The sequence below is a fragment of the Pan paniscus genome, chromosome 11 (genome assembly GCF_029289425.2).
Source record: "Pan paniscus chromosome 11, NHGRI_mPanPan1-v2.0_pri, whole genome shotgun sequence".
Lineage (NCBI taxonomy): Eukaryota > Metazoa > Chordata > Mammalia > Primates > Hominidae > Pan > Pan paniscus.
The window spans coordinates 5293251-5312500 of record NC_073260.2 but is presented as its reverse complement, the minus strand read 5'-3'; the positions used below and the strand labels follow the sequence as shown (position 1 = coordinate 5312500).

At 60.1% G+C, this 19250-nt stretch overlaps 1 protein-coding gene across 2 annotated transcripts in view; it reads right to left on the bottom strand.

Annotated features, from left to right (window-relative positions):
* The window catches only part of BRD3 (bromodomain containing 3), a 38098-nt gene that overhangs the window by 12911 nt on the left and 5937 nt on the right, over positions 1–19250 (bottom strand). For both annotated transcript variants that reach the window (XM_034929436.3, XM_034929437.2), the window contains exons 2-7: positions 10003–10328; positions 9045–9182; positions 8307–8454; positions 7120–7334; positions 4819–5190; positions 2033–2161 (exon numbers count right to left, since the gene is read on the bottom strand). In XM_034929436.3, the coding sequence (XP_034785327.1) occupies positions 2033–2161; positions 4819–5190; positions 7120–7334; positions 8307–8454; positions 9045–9182; positions 10003–10215 (1215 nt within the window). In that variant the 5' untranslated portion in view covers positions 10216–10328. The remainder of the gene's footprint in view (positions 1–2032; positions 2162–4818; positions 5191–7119; positions 7335–8306; positions 8455–9044; positions 9183–10002; positions 10329–19250) is intronic.

Genomic DNA, 19250 nt, shown 5'->3' with positions numbered 1-19250 from the left:
TTCCTATCAAAATTGATTTTGGAAAGCCTTTGGACCAGGACCTAGGCCCTCAGTCACCCCTCTCAGCAAACATCCCCCTCCCTGGGGCAGCCCAGGCTCACTGAAGACAGGGAGGCACAGTGATGTGGAAATGAGGGGAGATTTCTTTTTGCCAAGCTCAGAAACCTGAATCCACACCGTCTGCTCACGTGACACGCCTCTACTGTTCAGGCTGGACCCAGCTCTGGAGAAGCCCACCCCAGGCTCTCATATCCCAGGCTCTCCTCTCAGGAGATGTCCCCAGAGGCAACCCAACCCACAGAGCAGCGGTCCAGGCCCCCGCTCGGCCGACAGCCTTGAAGGCCATGCAGGTCAGGTCGTTTTGCTGTTGGGCTCTAACCCCACAGCTCAACTGATAAAATTGCACAATTGCTAAATAGTGCTCAGTCATGGAAATCCATCAGCCTCAGGGTCTCCTCTGTTGCCCAGGCTGGAGTGCTGTGCAACCACAGCTCACTGCAGTCTCCAACGCCTGGGCTCAGGTGATCCTCCCATCTCGCTTTCCTGAATAGCTGGTACTACAGGGACACACCACCACACCTGGCTCGTTTTTAAAATCTGTTGTAGAGACAGCTCGTCTCAAACTCTTGGCCTCAAGTGATCCTCCCACCTCCGCCTCCCAAAGTGCTGGAATTACAGGCGTGAGCACCATGTCTATCCAACAGCACCTGTTTCAGGAGCAGAGGCAGAGCTGCCAGCTTCCCTGCTTGGTCTGCAAGCCTGGGTTTCCGTCCTCTATGCTCAGCTCCCTCGTTAAACTCAACTCAGTATTTACCAGGCTCCAGAGGACTGGGCTTTGCAAGGTCTTTTGGGTTCAAGACACAGTAAGCGAGGTCTCAGTATAAAACCAGCGTTCTGACGGCTTCCTCTGGATGTAATGGGACCTGCAGGACCACCCTGCCATCATCCCCCACAGGACCCAGTGCACAGAGAGGGTGGCAATGGCAGCAGTGCCTGGGAGAGGACCTTGGGCAGGCCCTGTGCGCGAGAGGGTGGGAAAGGCAGCAGGACCCACAGGGGGAACGAGTTTCTCTCTCTGCCCCTTTTATGGGTCCTGTGTCATCCACAATAATACCATGGGCTGCTCGGGGATTTCAAAACAGTCTATGCAAGGACTGAGAACATCTTAACACGACATTCTGGGTCCCGTAAAAAGGAAAAGCATGCTGGAAGAGAACACGTACCCATAATTCTCCCCTTTCCTCCAAAAATCAAGTCCTTTGATTAAATAACATTTATAACAGTGGTGCTGTTATTTATAAAAGCAAACCACCTGCGATCACAATTAGAGAAGGTAAGAATAGATTGTGGCACATCCACCCACACCAAAATATGTGTGCGGGACCTGGACTTTGGCAGAAAAATGCACACGCAGGCAGGAGCACACACACGCACACACGTCCACACACACACACACACACAAATATCTCTGTGAGGTTTGTGCATGTTCACAAAGTCCCTGCGCTGAGAGCTAGACCAAGACACTCCTGTTTTCCCTGAAGACATCTCACTGCTTCCTGCATTTTCTCCAATCCGCCTTTTACTTCTGTTGTCAGAAAAGCAAAATGCTACACAAGCCACTGTCACCTAATTCATCCACCGGCTGCACTGACAGGCTAGTGTCCAAGCCTCTCCTTGCCACAGAAGACTTGCTGGAAACTACAGTCAGGGAAGCCACAAGAGAAAGAGCATCTGCCGTCCCACCTGGTACACGCACCAGTCCCTGAAGGGAAAGATTCACTACTGCGACACCCCCACAGAGCCCCAGTGGTCCCACCTGCTCGCTGGCTGCCCTGCCCCAGTGGCAGCTCCTGGAACCCAGCTCAGAGCCTGGCAGGGACCTGGTTGGCACTCGGGAAAAACGTGTTGAAGGAATGAGGCTCTCTGAGGCCTTCCTCGGCTGGACATTCACCTGGGCGCTTACCCAACACTGAGGCCAGGATGCCCACGGCACTGAGCTGAGCAGCCCCACCCGTGCCCAGCCTCGGGTTACCTGGAGCTTCCGGGCCATGGCCACAACCTCGTGGTCTGGGGGATTGTATTTGTAGCAATTCGAGAACATCAGCCGGACATCAGCAGCAAAGCCCTGTGCGTCTGGGTACTCTCGGCCATCCATCTTCCTCTGCAACACACAGTGACAGGGGCCAGTGAGCGTGGGCCGTGGCGTCAGGACTCTCTGCCACACCCCACGAGATGAACTCTGGAGCCTCAGGAGCCACTGCCAGCTCCAGGGCAGTGCCTACTGGCCTGGCCAGCAGGACACCCCAGCTCTCCGGGACCTCGTACGAGGAAACCCAAAGTGAGGACATGAGAGGGTGACTTGATGGCTTGGCAGGGAGGGTCTGGGACTCGAGACGGATCTCCTGATTGGAAGAAAAATGCACTCAGCAAGAAATCCCAGGTTCCCGTGGGCGTCCCTTGGCCCCTTCCTTGTCCAGAGCTTCCCTTCACACAAAGCGGGTAAATCTTCACACGCTGCCAGGCCGTCAGCAGCCCCAGGGGGCGTGAGGCTGCAGCAAAGTCAGACTCCACCAACAACAGGGGGCCTGCTCAGTCTACACAAGGAAATGTCATTTTTTTTCCCTCGAGGAAGCCAGTAGCTGTTAGCCAGCTTGTGTCTTACAGAAGCACCCTGGTATCCCAGGGGCCTAGCTGGACCTAAGGGACTCCACGCTGTGTGCAGTGGCAGCTCCTGAACCCCACAGGGGTGAAGGCAACGGGGGCGTGTCGGCTGACACCCACCCACGTTTACTCGGTCACACAGAGACCCTACAGCAAAACCCACTGCAGGTCCCACCTGGCTCTGGCAAGCAGAGAACTGAGGCCAAGGCCTGGGCAGACAGTGCCAGGCAGCAGGGGTAAGGAGGGGCACACAGTCAGTCCTCAGAGCTGGGAGGTGCAGGTGGCTCTGCCAGGGAGTGGCCAGAGGCAAGATCGTCGAGGGACGCTTCAAGGTGGCCACTGGGAACACACTAGTTGGGGCAAAAAGAGGTCACGCTGTGCCCGAGGGAGTGAGTTTCCCATCCTGGGATGGCTTCAAGGAGAGGCACCTTGTCGGGGACCTCGAGGGACGACACACGCAAGGGCAAGGCGAATCTACCCCGACCGCTCTGTGGGGTCCAGGCTGCATTTGTCCAGGTGCCAGTGAGATGGAGGGGCCGGGTCCTAACCCACAGAGGGCGCCCCCAACTCAGGGCCCGTACCCTATGCACTCAGACATGAGACCCATCCAGAAGGAAGGACTGGCAGAAAGAACCCGGGGGCACAGTGGGACCTGGAAGCCTCTGATGTTGGGGGAAAAGCTTGTTTTCCGTTTTAGCATGTGCCGGGACAAACCATCCCCAAAAGCTCCATCTGTATAATCTAGAGGTCCTGAGGCCTCTCTCCCTGATTCACTGCCCCTTTTCCGCAGCGTCCGGGCCACAGTCGCGGGCAGCAAGTGCTGCCACTGCACCTGGCTTCTCCCCATGCCAGGACAGACAGAGGTGGGAAGCTCCGAACAAAGCAGATCAAGACTTTAAAGTGAATTGTTTTTCTAGAGCTTCTTTATTATGGTTTCAAGGGCAAATCAGACCCTTTGACCAAAATGGAATTAAGCTGAGCTTGAGTCCAGCCCAAACACTGGAACCCCCCATGATGTTCCAGAAATTCCTGTTAACTGTGCTATGGTAGAGACACACAAACCCCAGCCCTGGAGGCTGCAGCCGAGGCTCCTGGCAGCTTCTGGGCTGCGTGGCTCCGGCCCTCAGCTTCCCCACCCACGGCAGTGGAGCCAGGCGGCCCCGCTCGTCACTTTCACCTGACTGTGCACCGGGCTCTGGGGCCTGGGCCAGCCAGGTCTGTCCTGCCCGAGATCCAGTCAATCAAGGAAGAAAAGGGTTTCATCAGCAGATCCTGCCTCAGGTAGGCAGAATGACCGCGACTGGCTTCCCAGGATGAAAACAACTGCCCAACAGGGCTGCCAGCAGCTCTTCCCAGGGCCGCACGGCAGTTGGCAGAGGAGGCAGGCCACACCTCTGCCAACTGCCTGCACGTCCCTGGGAGCTGGCTTGGAGCTCTCCCAGAGGGAGGGCAGGTGCCAGCCAGGAGTCTGGAAAGGTGCTCAGGGAAGACCCAGTGGAGCTCACCCTGGCTTGGGGCGGTGCAGCTCAAATGCCGCACCCACCACCACCCCCCATAGGGACCAGACTCACTCTGACCTGCTGTGAGGCACACAAGAGCCCAGGCAGAGGCTGCCGCCTTGAGAAGACTGGCATGGGGGAGGCCAGGCTCTTGGTCTCAGCTCTGCCACCCACCCAGGTCCCGCTTCCGTCTCGTGAGGGGGTGGGGGCTTGGAGGCACTTAGGGGACAGAAGCCAGGCCATCCCCACTGGCCGCCTCACTCCTGTCTGCTGTGAGGCGCCTGTATCCAGGGCTTGAGGGAAGCAAAGTGCAGCTTTAAAACTTTGCCAACTGTGAGAGTGGCCCAGCTCTAGGGACCCTCTGACCTGATGATACAGAATGGGAGGTAGGAATGAAATCAATGAAATCACTAAACGGGTTCGATGGGAATAAACAACAACAGAGCCACAGACTCCGGGACCCACAGGCAGAGCACGCCTTCCTCACTGAGCCTTGCCAGCCACAGCCGGCGCTGCGGGGGCCAGCCCGGAGGGTGCGCTTCTCCGGCAAGCGAGACCCTGCTCCCCGAGAGCCCCCACTCAGCCGGCACAAGACATCAGCACCCACGGCAGAGCCGCAGGACATGGGCAGAGCAGGGCCTGCCGCGCGGCCACGTACTTTCACGGTGCTGAGGTCCATCGGGTGCTTGATGATGTCGTGGTAGTCGTGCAGCTCCAGGGCCTCAGCGTCCACTGGCTTGTAGAAGGGCCAGGCGTAGGCCGCGTGCTTCTTGGATAGCATCTCCCTGAGGATGCTGTCGCAGTAGCGCAGGTGCTCCGACAGCTTGCCCTTCTTGCCTGCGTGCTGGGGCACCTCGCCGTCCTCCAGGTCCTTCTTGGGAGGCTTGATGGGGCGGCCACCACTCTCCCGCCGGGCCACCACTTTGGCCTGCTTGGGGTCTGACAACGGCGGGGGCGACTCACTCCGGCTGGCAGTGATGGCCGACGTCGTGGGAGTGGTTGTGTCTGCTTTCCGCTTCACGCCCTTTTTCTGCGACAGTGAAATAACCAGTGAACCCCGGAAACCAGGGGCCCCGAAGACGCATGTCGCTGCAGCTGCGTTTCTGGGGCACTGTCTGCCTGCCTGGCGCTGGGCTAAGCGGCCACATGCACGGCCCCACAGGAGAGGACACCAAGGCTCAGGGGCCATGTCACTGGCCCAAGGTCACACAGCTGGCAGTGGTGAGGCTGGGACTCTCCCTCAGGATCAACTCTGAAACCCGCCCTCACCTGGGCGAGGGGAGACACCTCTCTCCCTTAGCCCCGAGGGCTCAGGGGTCCCGGGTGGGCTCGCACCTCACACCCCAAGCCGTGTGAGGTGCTGCATGCAATTCGCCAGACGCCTAACAAGCACCCAGGCCAGGACCCGGGGACCTCGGTGCTGCAGAGACCTGGGAGGAACTCCCTGCTTTTAGAGACCAGCAGGAAAGTTCCAGACAAGGGCCTGAGAGCGGGGGCTCCACGGACAAACACAAGTTTTGCGGGACAAGAGGGAGGCAGGAGAGCATTCCGGACACAGGGCAAGGGGCAGCCCAACCAGGAGGCATGAAGCAGCCACAGCAGCTCTGGGAACAAGGGACCTCAGGGAGTGAGTGGGCAAGTCTGGACTCCATCCCAGCAGCAGTGGGAGCCACCGAAGGCTATTTCAAGCAAGGAGAGGAGGGAGACGACCCACAGAACCTTCTGTGGCTGTGTCCTGGGGACGGAGCCAGGCACCAGGCAGACGCGCATGTTTAACGTCCAGGCCTCGTGGGGGTGTGCAGGTCTCTCTGGGCAGCCTGCAAGGGCCTCAGCACCCAGCACCCATGGGCATCACCTCAGCGTTCCAGGGCCAGGGCTCAGTGTGCACCCTGAGACCAGCTCAGCCAGCTTCTAATCTTAGCCCAGCGGGAGAGGAGCCAGCGGGAGCCACGGCTCCCAGCCCACGGCACCTGCCGTCTAAAGAGCCACCCACAGTCACTGCCCAGCCAAGCCGCTGCCCTCAGACTGGCAGGGGCCGGAGCCGGCTATCCACAAACACTTGACAGGCACCCACGGGCTGCCAAGCGCCAGGCGCGTGCCGCACAGGGCGGATAGGAGCAGGGACAGACTCGTCTGGCCGTGGCAAATGGGACATGCTCCAGAAACAGCCCCCGCTGGGGGAGGCGGCTTGGCCAGGGGCCACCCATAAGTGCAGGCAGTGAAGGCCATGGGGAGGGGAAGCAACGGAGGTGGCGTTTTACCTTGGGCGAGCCATTTAACCCCTCTGAGCGCCCGCTTCCTCATCTGTAAGATGGGGGAAATACTGTCTGCCCCAGAGGGTTGCTGTGAGGATCAAATCGAAGAAGATAATACACATAAGTGCCTGGCACGGGCCCTGCCCAAAGCAGGAGACTCACCAGGCCTCGCTAGCCCCAAATCTTGCAGGGAGCACCCACTCCCTGCCAAGACCAACAGGGCCCACTGTGAAAAGCTCCCAGCCAAGTGGGGAGCAGGACAGGCAGGTCCCCATGCTCCCATGTGGAGCCCACAGGCGGGGCCAGCTTGGGTGCTGGCACCTCACAACGCACCCAGGTAGGTACAGCTGGCACCACTCTCCTGAGTGTGAGCAGGGGAGGACCGGGACCCCTCCCACCCTGGCTTCTCTCCCACAACTTCCCCACCTTGACCAAGCCTTTGGCCAGGGCTTCTGGCCAGAGAAGCTGGGGTTCAAGTTCAGCCAGGCCCTCCCTTACCAGCTGTGTGACCTTCAGCTCCCCAGGCCTAGGTCTCCTCATCTGTGTCAGTAACAACGGCCTGAGCTCCCAGGGCGCAGAGAGAAACACTCCCAAGAGCCAGCACTCAGGGAAAGGTGGGGGCCCCCCGCCTGCTGCTCCTGCCCTGACCTCAGGAACCCTGGCTGGGCTCTGGTGCCCCACCCATCCGGACTCAGGGTGCTCACCTTGACGACAGGCGGTGTAGGAGGGACCACGGGGACGATGGGTGTGGCAGGAGGAGGTGGGGCGGCAGCTGGGGGGACTGGGACCGACGTGACGTTTGCAGTGATGGTTGGTACAGGGGTGGCAGCGATGACGGGCGTCTGGGAGACGGTGGGGGGCACGCTCTGAAAGGGGGTCGCTGGGGAGACAGAGGACACGGCCGCCACTTGCTGTGTACCTTCAAGACAAGGAAGGGATGTTCAACACACCAGGATCCACTAGTATTTCCAGAAGCTTCCAGTGCCACCCCTCCAGCCAAAACACGGGTACCAGCTCTGTGCTGCCAAGACCGCCGGCCAGAAGAACCCTCCATGCTGAGATGCCCCCCATCCCGCATCTTGGGGGCAGGGTTGGTCTGGCTCATCTTGGCTGAGGGCTCCCCGCATGAAGTGGAGGCCCCCCACCACAGACCATAGGAGGTGGAACGAGGAAGCCAAGGCAGTCCCATGGCCTGGCAGTCAAGGGCCACCCTGGAGTCATGGAAAGCTGGTACTGAACTCGGTTCCCTAAGTAACAAGCTGAGTGACCAACGATGTGGCCGTACTTAAGCCCCCAGCTTCTCCCATCTGCAACACGGGACGGCCCGTGGCACTGGCCATCCCGCTCAGTCAGCCTCTCCATCCAGACACGCCTGCATGCCGGGTTCCCAGGCCTGGGGGATCCCGGGGCTCACGACACTAATCACCACCATGCTCCCTCACAGCAAGACGCGGTCTTACTTGACCAGGGAGCCAGGCAGGTGATAGTGACTCTCAGGTCACAGAGAATCAAATGAGTGCTAAAGAGACAAAGCCCCAGGAGGGGCACAGGCCCCACGCATCATGGAAGAAGTGACCTCAGGGCTGGAGCTGGAAGGGGGAGCAGGATTTGGGAGGTGGAGAGCAGGGACAGGTGATCCTCCTAGACCATGAGCTCTTCCCCAGCGTGGGCTCAAAGGCAGCCAGCTATGGCGTTAATGTCTTCCGTATCCCCGGGCCAGCTGCCCCTCCAACATCACCCACAGGCCACACTCATCCAAGACCCGGCACCCACGAGCTCGTCACGACAGATGGGAAACAGCTCAGATGGCTAAAGGACTCGTGTCCCAGCCCATCCACCCATGGGCCTCTGCAGAGAGGCCCAGCCCCTCGCCTGCCCCGGCTCCCTTTACCTGCGCTCTGGGCTCCCGCAGCCGGCTTCCGACCTTTGCCCTTTGGAGCAGGGGGTAATAATTCAACTTCCTCTTGGGGCATCTGGGCCACTTTTTGTAGAAAAATTTTCTCTAAAGCTTGGGCCATTAGCACTATGTCATCTGTGGGCTGAAGACACAGAGAGTCCAGGTCACGTGTCAGGAAAGGAGCTGTGTGCTTGCAAAGGACATTATTAGTTGTAGCTCAAAAAAATATTTAAAATTTGTTAACAGATTTGGCAGCGCAGGAGAGAACAAAATGAATATATATATGTGTGTGTGTGTCTGTATATATATATATGTTTTTGTTTTTGTTTTTTTTTGAGATGGAGTCTTGCTCTGTCACCCAGGCTGGAGTGCAGTGGCATGATCTTGGCTCACTGCAACCTCCACCTCCCGGGTTTAAGTGATTCTCCTGCCTTAGCCTTGCAAGTAGCTGGGATTACAGGTGCCTGCCACCACACCTGGCTAATTTTTCTGTATTTTTAGTAGAGACGGGGTTTCACCATGTTGCACAGGCTGGTCTTGAACTCCTGAGCTCAAGTGATCCGCCGACCTCGGCCTCCCAAAGTGCTGGGATTACAGGTGTGAGCCATGGCACCCAGCCAGGTGAAGCGCTTTGGGCCTGCCCAAGAGCTGCTGCAAAGCGCCCAGGCCCACTGCGTTGCACAGCGCCCCAATCCTTACTGCAAGCGGCGTGCTAGGCCCGCATCTTCTTACCTTGTTATAAATGTAACAATTTGTAAACATGGTGTTGAAGTCCTGCATACATTCGCTTGCACTCCAATAATAATTATTTTCTAGTCTCTTCTTAATAGTCCCCATATCCATTGGGTTTTTTATTATTTTATGATAATCCTAGGAAAGAGATTTTCAGAGGCATTACCAGAAGATTCTACATAATTATTTTCACAATTCCCAAGTGGACACAGCCCGGCCTTCCCAAGTGGACTGAGGACTGGGGCTGGCCCAGAGGCACTTTCTGGTCTCTGAAGGCAGTGGGCTATGGTGACGTGGGTACTTGGCCAGCTCCAAACTCCTGCCCAACCTCTCTCCAGACCCCAAGCATGTGCAGAGAGGAGCCCACGGAGTTAGGGCAGACCCCAGAACAGGTCTACATACTGGAGATGGGGCCAAACCTTCCAGGGACCAAACCTGCAGGTGACCAGGGCCCAGCAGAGCCCAGAGCCCAGGCCACCAAGTGCCAGCTCAGGGATTCCTCTGCAATGCTCAGGGTTTGTCTATTTGGGCCCAGGTCAAAAATGAGCATGCAGATGAGGGCACCATCCCCTGGAAAGCAGGCCTCAACATACACTCGGCCTCTAACTCCAAGTGGGCTCACCAAGCTGGCAGATGGGCCATCCTGCAGGAGCCAGTGAGGCAGAAGAAGGCCCCAGTGAGCCTCGACTCCTAAGCCCCATCACCGTCCGCCCGCTTTCCTCCCGGACGCGCGTGGCTTCTCCCTATTTCCTGCACCTGGGCAGCCGCCCTCCACTCTCCCACGCCCATGTGGCCCCTGTGCGCCTCTGTGCTGTGGACTTCCTGAGGCACAGGCTGTCCCCAGCTTCGCAGCAAATTCCCAAGGCCAGAGGCAGTCTTTCCAGGATGGGGGCAGCAGGAGGGGGACAGAGGACGGCAGCAGCAGAACGTGGCTCTTGGGGAGGCAGCAGCTACGCACCGGTAGGTTCAATTTGATTGCATCCACGGGCTGGTAGAAGGGCCAGGCGAACTGGTGTTTCCAGAGCGTCTTCACCACCACATTCTGCATGTACTGCAGCTGGTTGGTCTTGCGGCCGGGCTTGCTGGGGTTGGAGACCTCCGGGGGGGGTGGGTTCACAGGGCCCGGGGTCGCCGGGATCCCCGCGGGGGCGACTGTCGTGGTGGTGGACATCCTCTGGCAGCTCACTCACTTTCTGTCACAGCAGCGGCTTGGAGAGGCCCTGGCTGCTTCTACGCTCCCTGAGAAGGCGCGACGTCCCATTTCCGGGCCCAACCAGGCGACAGCTGCAGAGGAGGAAGCACAACAGAGAGGAAGGCCAGTCACCCCGGGGACCCCCACCTCTCCCAGCCTCGGCGGGCTCCTGAGGGCACCTGTCAGGCCCCAGCAGGGCCTGCTCCACTCACTCACCCCCATTGCCCAGCCACCCAGGTGAGAGGCTGTTGGGAAAGCTGCTCAGGCGAAGCGCCACCAGCTCAGAACGACTCTCCAACCACTGCTCTCAGGCACGGGAGGGAAGGCCTGGGCGGTGGAGGGAGCTCAGGCACATGCCACTTGCTCCCAGGTGGGGGCTTGGGGAACACACTGGGAGGCAGGTGTGCCAACGGACTCAGCCACTGGCAGCCTTCTGCCCACCAACCACCCACTCGTGGGGTCGACTCGTTGCTACTGGGCTCTGACAGCTTGGCCACGACAATGTACTGAAGAGTGACCCATGCGTGGACAGCCACGGTGTGGGCCCAACACAGCCAGGGGAAGTGGGGCCGGCACAACACGGACGTTTGCAGACCCAAACACGGTGCGGGGAGGTGGTGCCCTTGAGTGAGGCCAAGCAGTGAGGTTCTACCGTAACCAGGAGAACGAGCCCAGGTTTGTGATGGCGGCGTGGTTGTGACCCGGCCTGGCTCTCGGCCAATCAGAGAGGCGGGAGCGGCGGCTCAGACCCTGCCGACCTCCACCCCCCAGCTGACCACGGGGAGCTCTGCACACGCGAGATGCTGGGGCTTCCCTGGCCCTGACTGGCTAGCCACAGGCAGGGCTGGCAGGAGAAGGCCACCGCCACCCTGCGTGTCCCAGGAGGGCACGGACAGTTGAGAGCGCCCATAGGAACGCCGCACAGTGGAGAACGCATGCAGGCCTCCAACCATGGCCAGGGCCCTGCGGCGTGGCCCCGTGTCTACCTGTAAAGGTGTGGGGCAGACTTGAGGAGCTCTAACCCAGCGCCTGGGACTTCAACTTCAGCCTCGTACCTTGCTGCCATTTGGGCCTTTCCTGCAGTCGTGTAACTGACAGTTAGACAGGTCACGGCTGGAGGCTCCCCTCGGAGCACAGGCAGCAGCTCTGCCGTGGGAGGAGCCGGCTCCGGCCCCAGAACCGGCCACTTGTAGATGCTCGGGGCAGACAGTCAAGACTAGGGGAAGTTTGTGAGCTGGGTGACATCTGGTTGGTCCCCTGAAATCTGCCTCGGTGGGCAGTTACACCACAGCCATGGGCAAATGCTGCAAACCAGGACCCCCTCCCCAAGCTGGATGCTCAATGTTGTCAGCACCCTGCGTGGCAACCTCACTTCCTCCCACCCCACCCCAGAGTGGAAAGGGCTTCAAACTACACACAACACAGCTCACCCACCAAGCATGCCAGCACGAGAGAACATGCCTCATCTCCAGGGGCGCCCACCTGTGCCAGCGTCTCATCCAGGGAAGCCCCTCACACCCACCCTCTTCTATGCCCTCCTGAGGTGAGCGGGTACCTCCATGCCTCTCCATCTCACCGACCCGGTGCTCACAGCCCCAGGCTGCAACCCTGGTGGGGAGGGCAGCCCCAGGCCAAAGCGTGGCAGCACTGCCCCTCGCCACCACCACTTGCTAGGATTTCCATGAAGCCCTCCCAGCTGGGCTCCCTGCTCTGTCCCGCAAGGACCGCCTAGCCCGCACCGCAGGGTGATCCTGTTAAAACCAAGTCGGATCAAGTCACCGGTCTGCTCAAAACCTCCCAGGGGCTCCACGTGACTCAGAGTGAAAGCGAGTCCTGCCCCACCCTGGTTGGTGGGGCCTGGGGTGACCCAGGGTGACCGAGTCCTGAGACCTGTGTCCTGTCTCCTGTGACTTGCGGCCCTCCCTCAAGGCCTGGACAGCAGCAGGCTCCTGCCCTTCCAAGGCCTCCAGGTAGCTCCCAGAACACCCTTTCTGCTGGGCCCCCAGGCAGCACAGACGCTGGGGCCAGCCACACAACCTGGTCCTTCCACTTCCCCACGAGGCTCCTGAGGGTGGAGGAGTCAGGCACAGAGAGAGCTCACGCCAGTTATGGGAACCAAGCACCACACGCAGCTCCGCTGAGACTGCCGGGCAGCACCCTGACAGAAGGCCCAGGCTGTGCTGCTGCCGCCTCCCAGGGCCCAGATGTCGGCTCCCAGGTGTCGGTCAGGTGGGGACATTCCCAGTATCCACTGCTGCACCTCCCAGGGCCCAGATGTCGGCTCCCAGGTGTCGGTCAGGTGGGGACATTCCCAGTACCCACTGCTGCTGCACAGGCCCAGGAGCCAGGAAATGGGGCTGAAACTGACCTTTGGGGATGTGGGGGTGGTCAGGGCACAAAGGAAGGCTCCCAGGCTGCAGGCCAGCTTCCTCCAAGCATGAGGATGGATGGTCACAGCTCAACATGGGGGCCTGCTTATGCTGCCGTTGGGACCCCACGCCTGGCCAGATCAGGCCCTCTAAGCCACCCACTTCCAACCACCCGACCACTGTTCCAAACCGGAGACTGAGCAGGAGCCCAGCTCCAGCCGTGGACACCGGAGTGCATGCCTCGTCCTGGGTGGGGAGGGCAGCCCCGCCCAGCCATGGACTGTGAGCTTGAGCAAGGCAGAAGGAGGGGCGCCCCAGGCTCTGCTTGGCACCAGCCCACGAGCCACGGCAGAGCCGCCCAATGCCCAGCCCAGAAGCCCTCTTGCTGCTGCCAGGGAAATCCCGGCCAATGCGGTTAAAGCTCTGGGGCTGCACCTGGTGGCAGCATGCGCTCACTGAATGCCAGTGGTCACTACAGGCCCTGAGGGTGCAGTTTGCCTCCAGCTCCGCTACCTGGCAGAAACACACCAACCCCAACAAGACCTGGAAGGCTGAGGGCTGCAGTGTAAAAAGCCCCTGGCACACACGGGCAGGCGACTGCCCCACCCTCGGTGGCGAGGCATGGTGATCTCACCTCTCCTCTCCTGGAACACAAACCCTGCCCTCTGAGACACCTACACCCCACACACTCAGATTTTGCAAAAACTCGAGGACAACACGATGCCATGATAAGTGGCCCTGCCTCCCCCAGAAGCCCTTGGCATAGAAGCGGAGCCCCCAGGCAGCCTGGCACCAGCCAGTGGGAGGGGCAGGGAGGGAGGGCAGCCAGAGGGCAAACGGGTGGCATCCCCCTCAAGCCCCCTCCGCTACCAGGTACTGGGACCCACCACCTGGCAAGGACCACGCCGGGCAGGAGGAGACCAGGAGGCGACAGTCAGGTGAGAGCCCGGGGTGACCCCTCCCTGTGGGAGAATGTGCAGTTCCCAGAGTCCCAGTGGGGAGGGAGGGCTGAGACGGGCTCAGTACCTCAGGTCCCCGTCCACAGCACATTCACACCATGTCATCCCCTCTGGGGCCGAGGGCTGGTCCCGTCCGCAGACACCTTCCCTCCAAGCGCAGTGGGTGGACAGGCTAGAGCCACAGCCAGGGCCTGGCTCTGCCACCCTCAGTGTCTCAACTGTCCAGACAGAGAAGCTGAAGAAACCAGAAGGCGTCCGTGCAAGAGAGCCCCACACAGACACTGGAAAGAACCAGGGCAACCTGCAGACCAACTCGAAAGACCTCCCCTAGGGCGACGGAAATGAGATGAGGCAAACAGCTTCCCGACCAGAGCCCATGCACCTTCCATGTCTGTGCAGGGAGCTCGGGGCCACATCCCGAGATGGGAAAGACAACTGAGGCTTCCACAAAGAAATTACAATGAAACAGACACTGCCCAGGCCAGCTGAAAATCAGTGATGGACTACGGTCCAAATCGACGTGGAGGTTCCAACAAGAGAAGGACGGTGGTGGGGTCACCCTACCCCAGCCTGCGAGTGCCCCAGAGGGTGCACAAGCAGGACAGCCACCCTGTTGCAGAGTGTGGTGCTTTCACACCATGTTCACCCCACCTCAGCCCTCTGGCCCAGACGTCGGTGGCTCCTCTGCCAGGTGAGGTGAGGTGAGGTGAGGTGGGAGCAGACAGTGGAGAAACACCACAAACAGCACAGGTGGTCGGCCAGGGCCACGAGCCCTTCAGCTCACCGATGCCGAGACCCCGCAATCCCCACAACAAACCTGCAAGGTCAGAATAATTAGTCAGACGACTAAGCTGAGGCCCCTTCCTCCTCCACCTCCGGAATGCCACCTGAGCGCAGAGGCTTTGGGACACAAAACACTCAGCAGTCGGCAGTGGAGGCACAGCCTAGGATCAAGACCCTGGGCTTCCTGTCCCAGGCTCCTCAACCTGCAGGCGGCCACACAGCAAGAGGACCCTGGGAAGTTAAAGAACGAGGCGCTCCTGCTTCCCCCACTCTCAACGGCCAGCAAGGACACAAAGGCAGCCCAGGGCAGGGCCAGCCGCCAGCCACAAGGCCCCTCCAGAACCCAAGGTCCAGTGGAGACTCCGAAAGGGCTGATTGCAGGGCCCCCACGGGGTCCACACACCAGACACAGAGGCCACGCAGAAAGGCGGTAAGGGGCCCCCACGGGGTCCACACACCAGACACAGAGGCCACGCAGAAAGGCGGTAAGGGGCCCCCACGGGGTCCACACACCAGACACAGAGGCCACGCAGAAAGGCGGTAAGGGGCCCCCACGGGGTCCACACACCAGACACAGAGGCCATGCAGAAAGGCGGTAAGGGGCCCCCACGGGGTCCACACACCAGACACAGAGGCCATGCAGAAAGGCGGTAAGGGGCCCCCACGGGGTCCACACACCAGACACAGAGACCATGCAGAAAGGCGGTAAGGGGCCCCCACGGGGTCCACACACCAGACACAGAGGCCCTGCGAGAGGGAGGCATGGAGCGCCCGCGGTGTTGGCACACCAGGATTCACAGCCCGGCTCTCCACCCCCAGCTGACCTCGCTGTGAAGAGATGGTTTGTGCTGAGAGCTTAGCAAGGCCGTCGTCTACCGAGTGCTTCCCACCACAGCCCATGCGCAGGCATGAGAGTCATGCCTCCCGCAGGCCACAGCTTCACTCATGCAAGGACATTCTGGGGGCCGGGACGTCCTAGCCAGTGGCTAGAACTGGGTGTGACCATGGGCCCCCTTGGCTGGGGAGAAAAGGAGGTGCCCCTAGATCCCAAGTCCCCTGGGGCCGCAGCAAAGGGAGGAGGACCTTGCATCACTCCAGGGTGCCACGTGGACGAACAGAGGTAACATTGGGAGTGTGGCTGGCAGTGTTGGACATTCAGAACACGTCTGCCCAAAACAAACATGGCCTTCACTTCTCCCAGCTCCCAGAAACAAAGTAAACAGAAGGATCACGTCTGGACACCAGGGACCAGCCCGTTACATCCCTGTCCCCCCCAGGCCGGAGCCTGACCACTCTGTGTCACCTGCCTCTACTCCTGTAGTGACTGTCAACTTTTTGGATTTCAGAAAGCCAAACCAGCAAGGGAAGCCTTTTCCCGGGGGGTAGAGGTGTCTCTCCTACACACACCCCTACCCCAGGGTCTGAGATGACATCCCAAATCAAACCCGGTATTCTGCAGAGATACACAAAGGTTCAAACTACAGACAGCCTTGTATCAGCTGTAAAGGGGGGCCAGATTTTGCTGCAAAAGAAAAAACCCAGTATCCCCTCGCTCAGCCCACTGTGTCACCAAGAGGGAGGGTGGGCGGCTGGCCGAAGAGGGCTCCATTTTATAGTCCAGGAAGGGGTGGCCTGGGCCCCACAGCTGGTGGGGCAGTGGCACTGGATCTGGAGCAAAGCTGGGCACTGGAGGCTGTGCCTTGGGCCGGTGTGCTGGCAGCGCCTGCTGGAGGAGCCAAGGGGCACTGAATCAACACTGACTGTATTTCCGGAACCAGAGTTAGTATTGGGGGTACGGTGGCGTTGTGGTTACAATCTTTCAAAAGTCCTCGTCTTTCAGAGATTTGGACTGAAAGTTCTATGAATGAAATGTGTCTGGAATCTGCTTCATGATAATGTGGGGGGTGAAAATGAGTGGGGTCTGGAAGAAACGGGCCAGCCCAGAGCTGCCCCCGCCCGCGGAAGCTGCTCAGAGGGAAGAGGGTGCACCTCCCTTCTCCCCGGGCCCCCAGCACCCCGTTCCTCAACACACACTCTGCATCCTGCGTCCTCATGGCAACTGTGGGGTCCAGGGTTCTGCCTTGCACCCATTCTCCACCTTCATGCGATGGGGAATAAGCCGAGGGGACTCCTGTGAGGAAGTGGGGCAGATGGACTCAGGTGGAGTGACTTGGGCTGGAGGAAGGCAGCGGTGCCAGAGACCCCAGTGCCTTAAAGTCTAGACACGAGACACACAAAACCTTCGTGCCGCAATCCCTCCTTCACCCCTCGCAGCTGCCCTGCGGGAATGTGCAGCAGAAGGGGGTGTGGTCTCCTGGGGGTAAACCCTTGCTCCTTTTCTTGGGGAACAGGGGGGCTCCACACCATAGGGACCCTGGACACTGGAGGGGCTGGAAGCCTGTCTGCTGAAATGTGAACCTGAAGGGTCTGTGAGCATGTACAGTGCAGGAAGAACTCATTTCACCACTCAGCCCTCCAGTGGTGAAGGGGCTCCCACACAGCCTGCTGGCAGCCACCTCGCTCCAGGGGGCTCTTTGCTGTGCGGGCAAGGCCCCCTCAGGAAGGCAGCCTGGCCATTAGCAGCCTGTCGCAGCAGCAGCAGCCTCGTCCTCAGCAAACGCACTCCATCCCTGGGACCATGGCAGGGAAGCGGTGGGTCCTTGGGGGACAGGCCTGGGGAGCCAGATGTGCCACTGCTGCTCTCCCCTGGGCACTGCAGGACAGGGATGGAGCTCTGTCTCCCAGAGGAGGAGGCGGAGGCTCCGAGACCCTCCCTGGGGTCCACCTCCCCGGGTCTCCCACTCAGCTGCCCACAAAGCCCATGCTAGAGAGCCCACAGGCACTGCCTGCCGGGCCCAGCAGAGACAGAGGCAGAGGCCACCCTTGCCAGTCGGGTAAAAGTCGGAGTGAGCAGGCAGCCTGCCTTAGACACAAGAGGATCCGAAACTGCCCAGAGAGGAAACTCAGACAAACCACAAAAGTCCTCGAACGCCAAGCGAAAACCCAGCAGTGAGTGGGTCTGGTGAAATCCTCAAGAAGGACCCAGGCCATGCGCAGTGGCTCAGGCCTGTGACCCCAGCACCTTGGGAGGGGCAGGAGAATCCCCTGAAACCAGGAGTTCGAGACCAGCCTGGGCAACATAGTAAGACCCTGATTCTACGAAAATTTAAAAAAATTAGCCAGGCCTGGTGGTGCACCTAGAATCCCAGCTATTCAGGAGGCTGAGGTGGGAGGATCACTTGAGCCTGGGAGTTTGAGGATACAGTCAGCTGTGATCGCACTGCTGCACTCCAGCCTGGATGTCAGAGCAAGACCCTGACACACACACACACACACACACACACACACACACACACACGATCTGGAATGCCATGGAGATTTCCAAAGTAGCCAGCGGGGAGAGGGCAGTGGCCAGGCTCCCCTAACACTGACTAGCCCCCTTCCTGGGTCCCACTCATGCCCTATCCAGGAGAGGCTCTGTGCTGGACACGGAAGGAATGTTGGTGAGGTGGCCCGAATCCTACCTATCCTCACCCTTGCTGTGTGGCCCCAGGCAGGCCCACCTCTGGCCCTGAAGCTGTGGGTGGCCCGCTGAACCCTTCCCAAGGTCCCTGGACTCTGCCTTCCTCTCCATAGGGCACAGGAGGACCTGAATGAAAAGCAGAAATTCAGCCCCCTTTAGGCTGGCCCAGCCCAGAATTCATCAGAAAAGATGCTGAGTCCAGGGCTGTTTCAGGGCTGTGGACAAACGGGGAGGGAATGGGAATCTGTCCAGTTGCCACCAAAGAAAACACCCAGAAAAGCCAGTAGCAGTCTCCCTGACCCCTCCTGCCATTCCATGGCCCTCTTGGGGAGCAGGGACCCAGAGGGGCAGGAGCAGGCATGTCGCCTGGCCAGCACAGCAGCCCAGCCTTCAGGCACTCCACAGAGGGAGGACAGAGGGGTGCTGCCTCCAACGCCACACCCTGGGGCAAACCAGCCAAGGGGCAGCGGCTGGACCATGGGGGCATCTCCAGCCTGGCCTGGCCCCAGAGCAAAAAGTCCTTATTTGGGGTCCAGGGATGGGGAGTCCCAGCTTTCAGCAAACAGGCAGGGTTGGGAGGACAGCTTACCAAGGCCATTCTGGCTATAGCATGGGTCTGGAGGAGCGGTGGCAGGGAGGGGCAGGGCTACACAGCTCTGCAGGGGCTCAACCAGACCTGCCAGCTAAAGGGTGGGAGACAGGAGCACTGGAACCAAGGGTGGGGGTGCTGGAGGAAGCGAGGGGAGGCCTTTCCCAGGGGCTCCCCATTCCCCATGGGTCTCCAGCCCTGGAATTTCCATAGCTCTGGGCCTCTGTACCTGTGTCCCTGACTGGATGGCCCCCGCTGGGGCACTCCAGCCCATCTCCTGGACTCCGTCCTGCGTCAGTGGGGGTCAGATGAGCCCCATCTTCCATAAGTGGAAGGGACGCTCAGAGGTGAAGGGGCACAACGTCGCCCAGGCAGAGAAGGCCAGAGCCGGCTTGAACAAAGCTGGACATCCATGCCAGACTCACCGCCAACACCCCACAGCCCCAGAATTCTCGGGATAATGCTGGGAGCAGTGCTGTGATCGGCTGTGGCAGGAGGGAGCTGAGTCTGTGAGAAGGGATCCCAGCCTGCTGCCCCCACAGCCCCATCTAACCCGGCCAACCTAGCACCTGTCCTCAGGCGGCCAGAGGGGCCTCCTCGGCCCACGTGGTGACCAGCGGCCACCCTCCAGGACTCGGGAAACTGGATCTGTCAGGGCAGGGCTGCCTTCAGTGACAGACAGAGCCAACTGCTTCCTTCTATGGAGCCAGGGGAGAAGTCGGGGGTTGGGGGCCCCCCGTAGCCCTGGAGGAGCCCTGGGGAGGGCAGCTGGGCATCGTGGGCCCCACCCA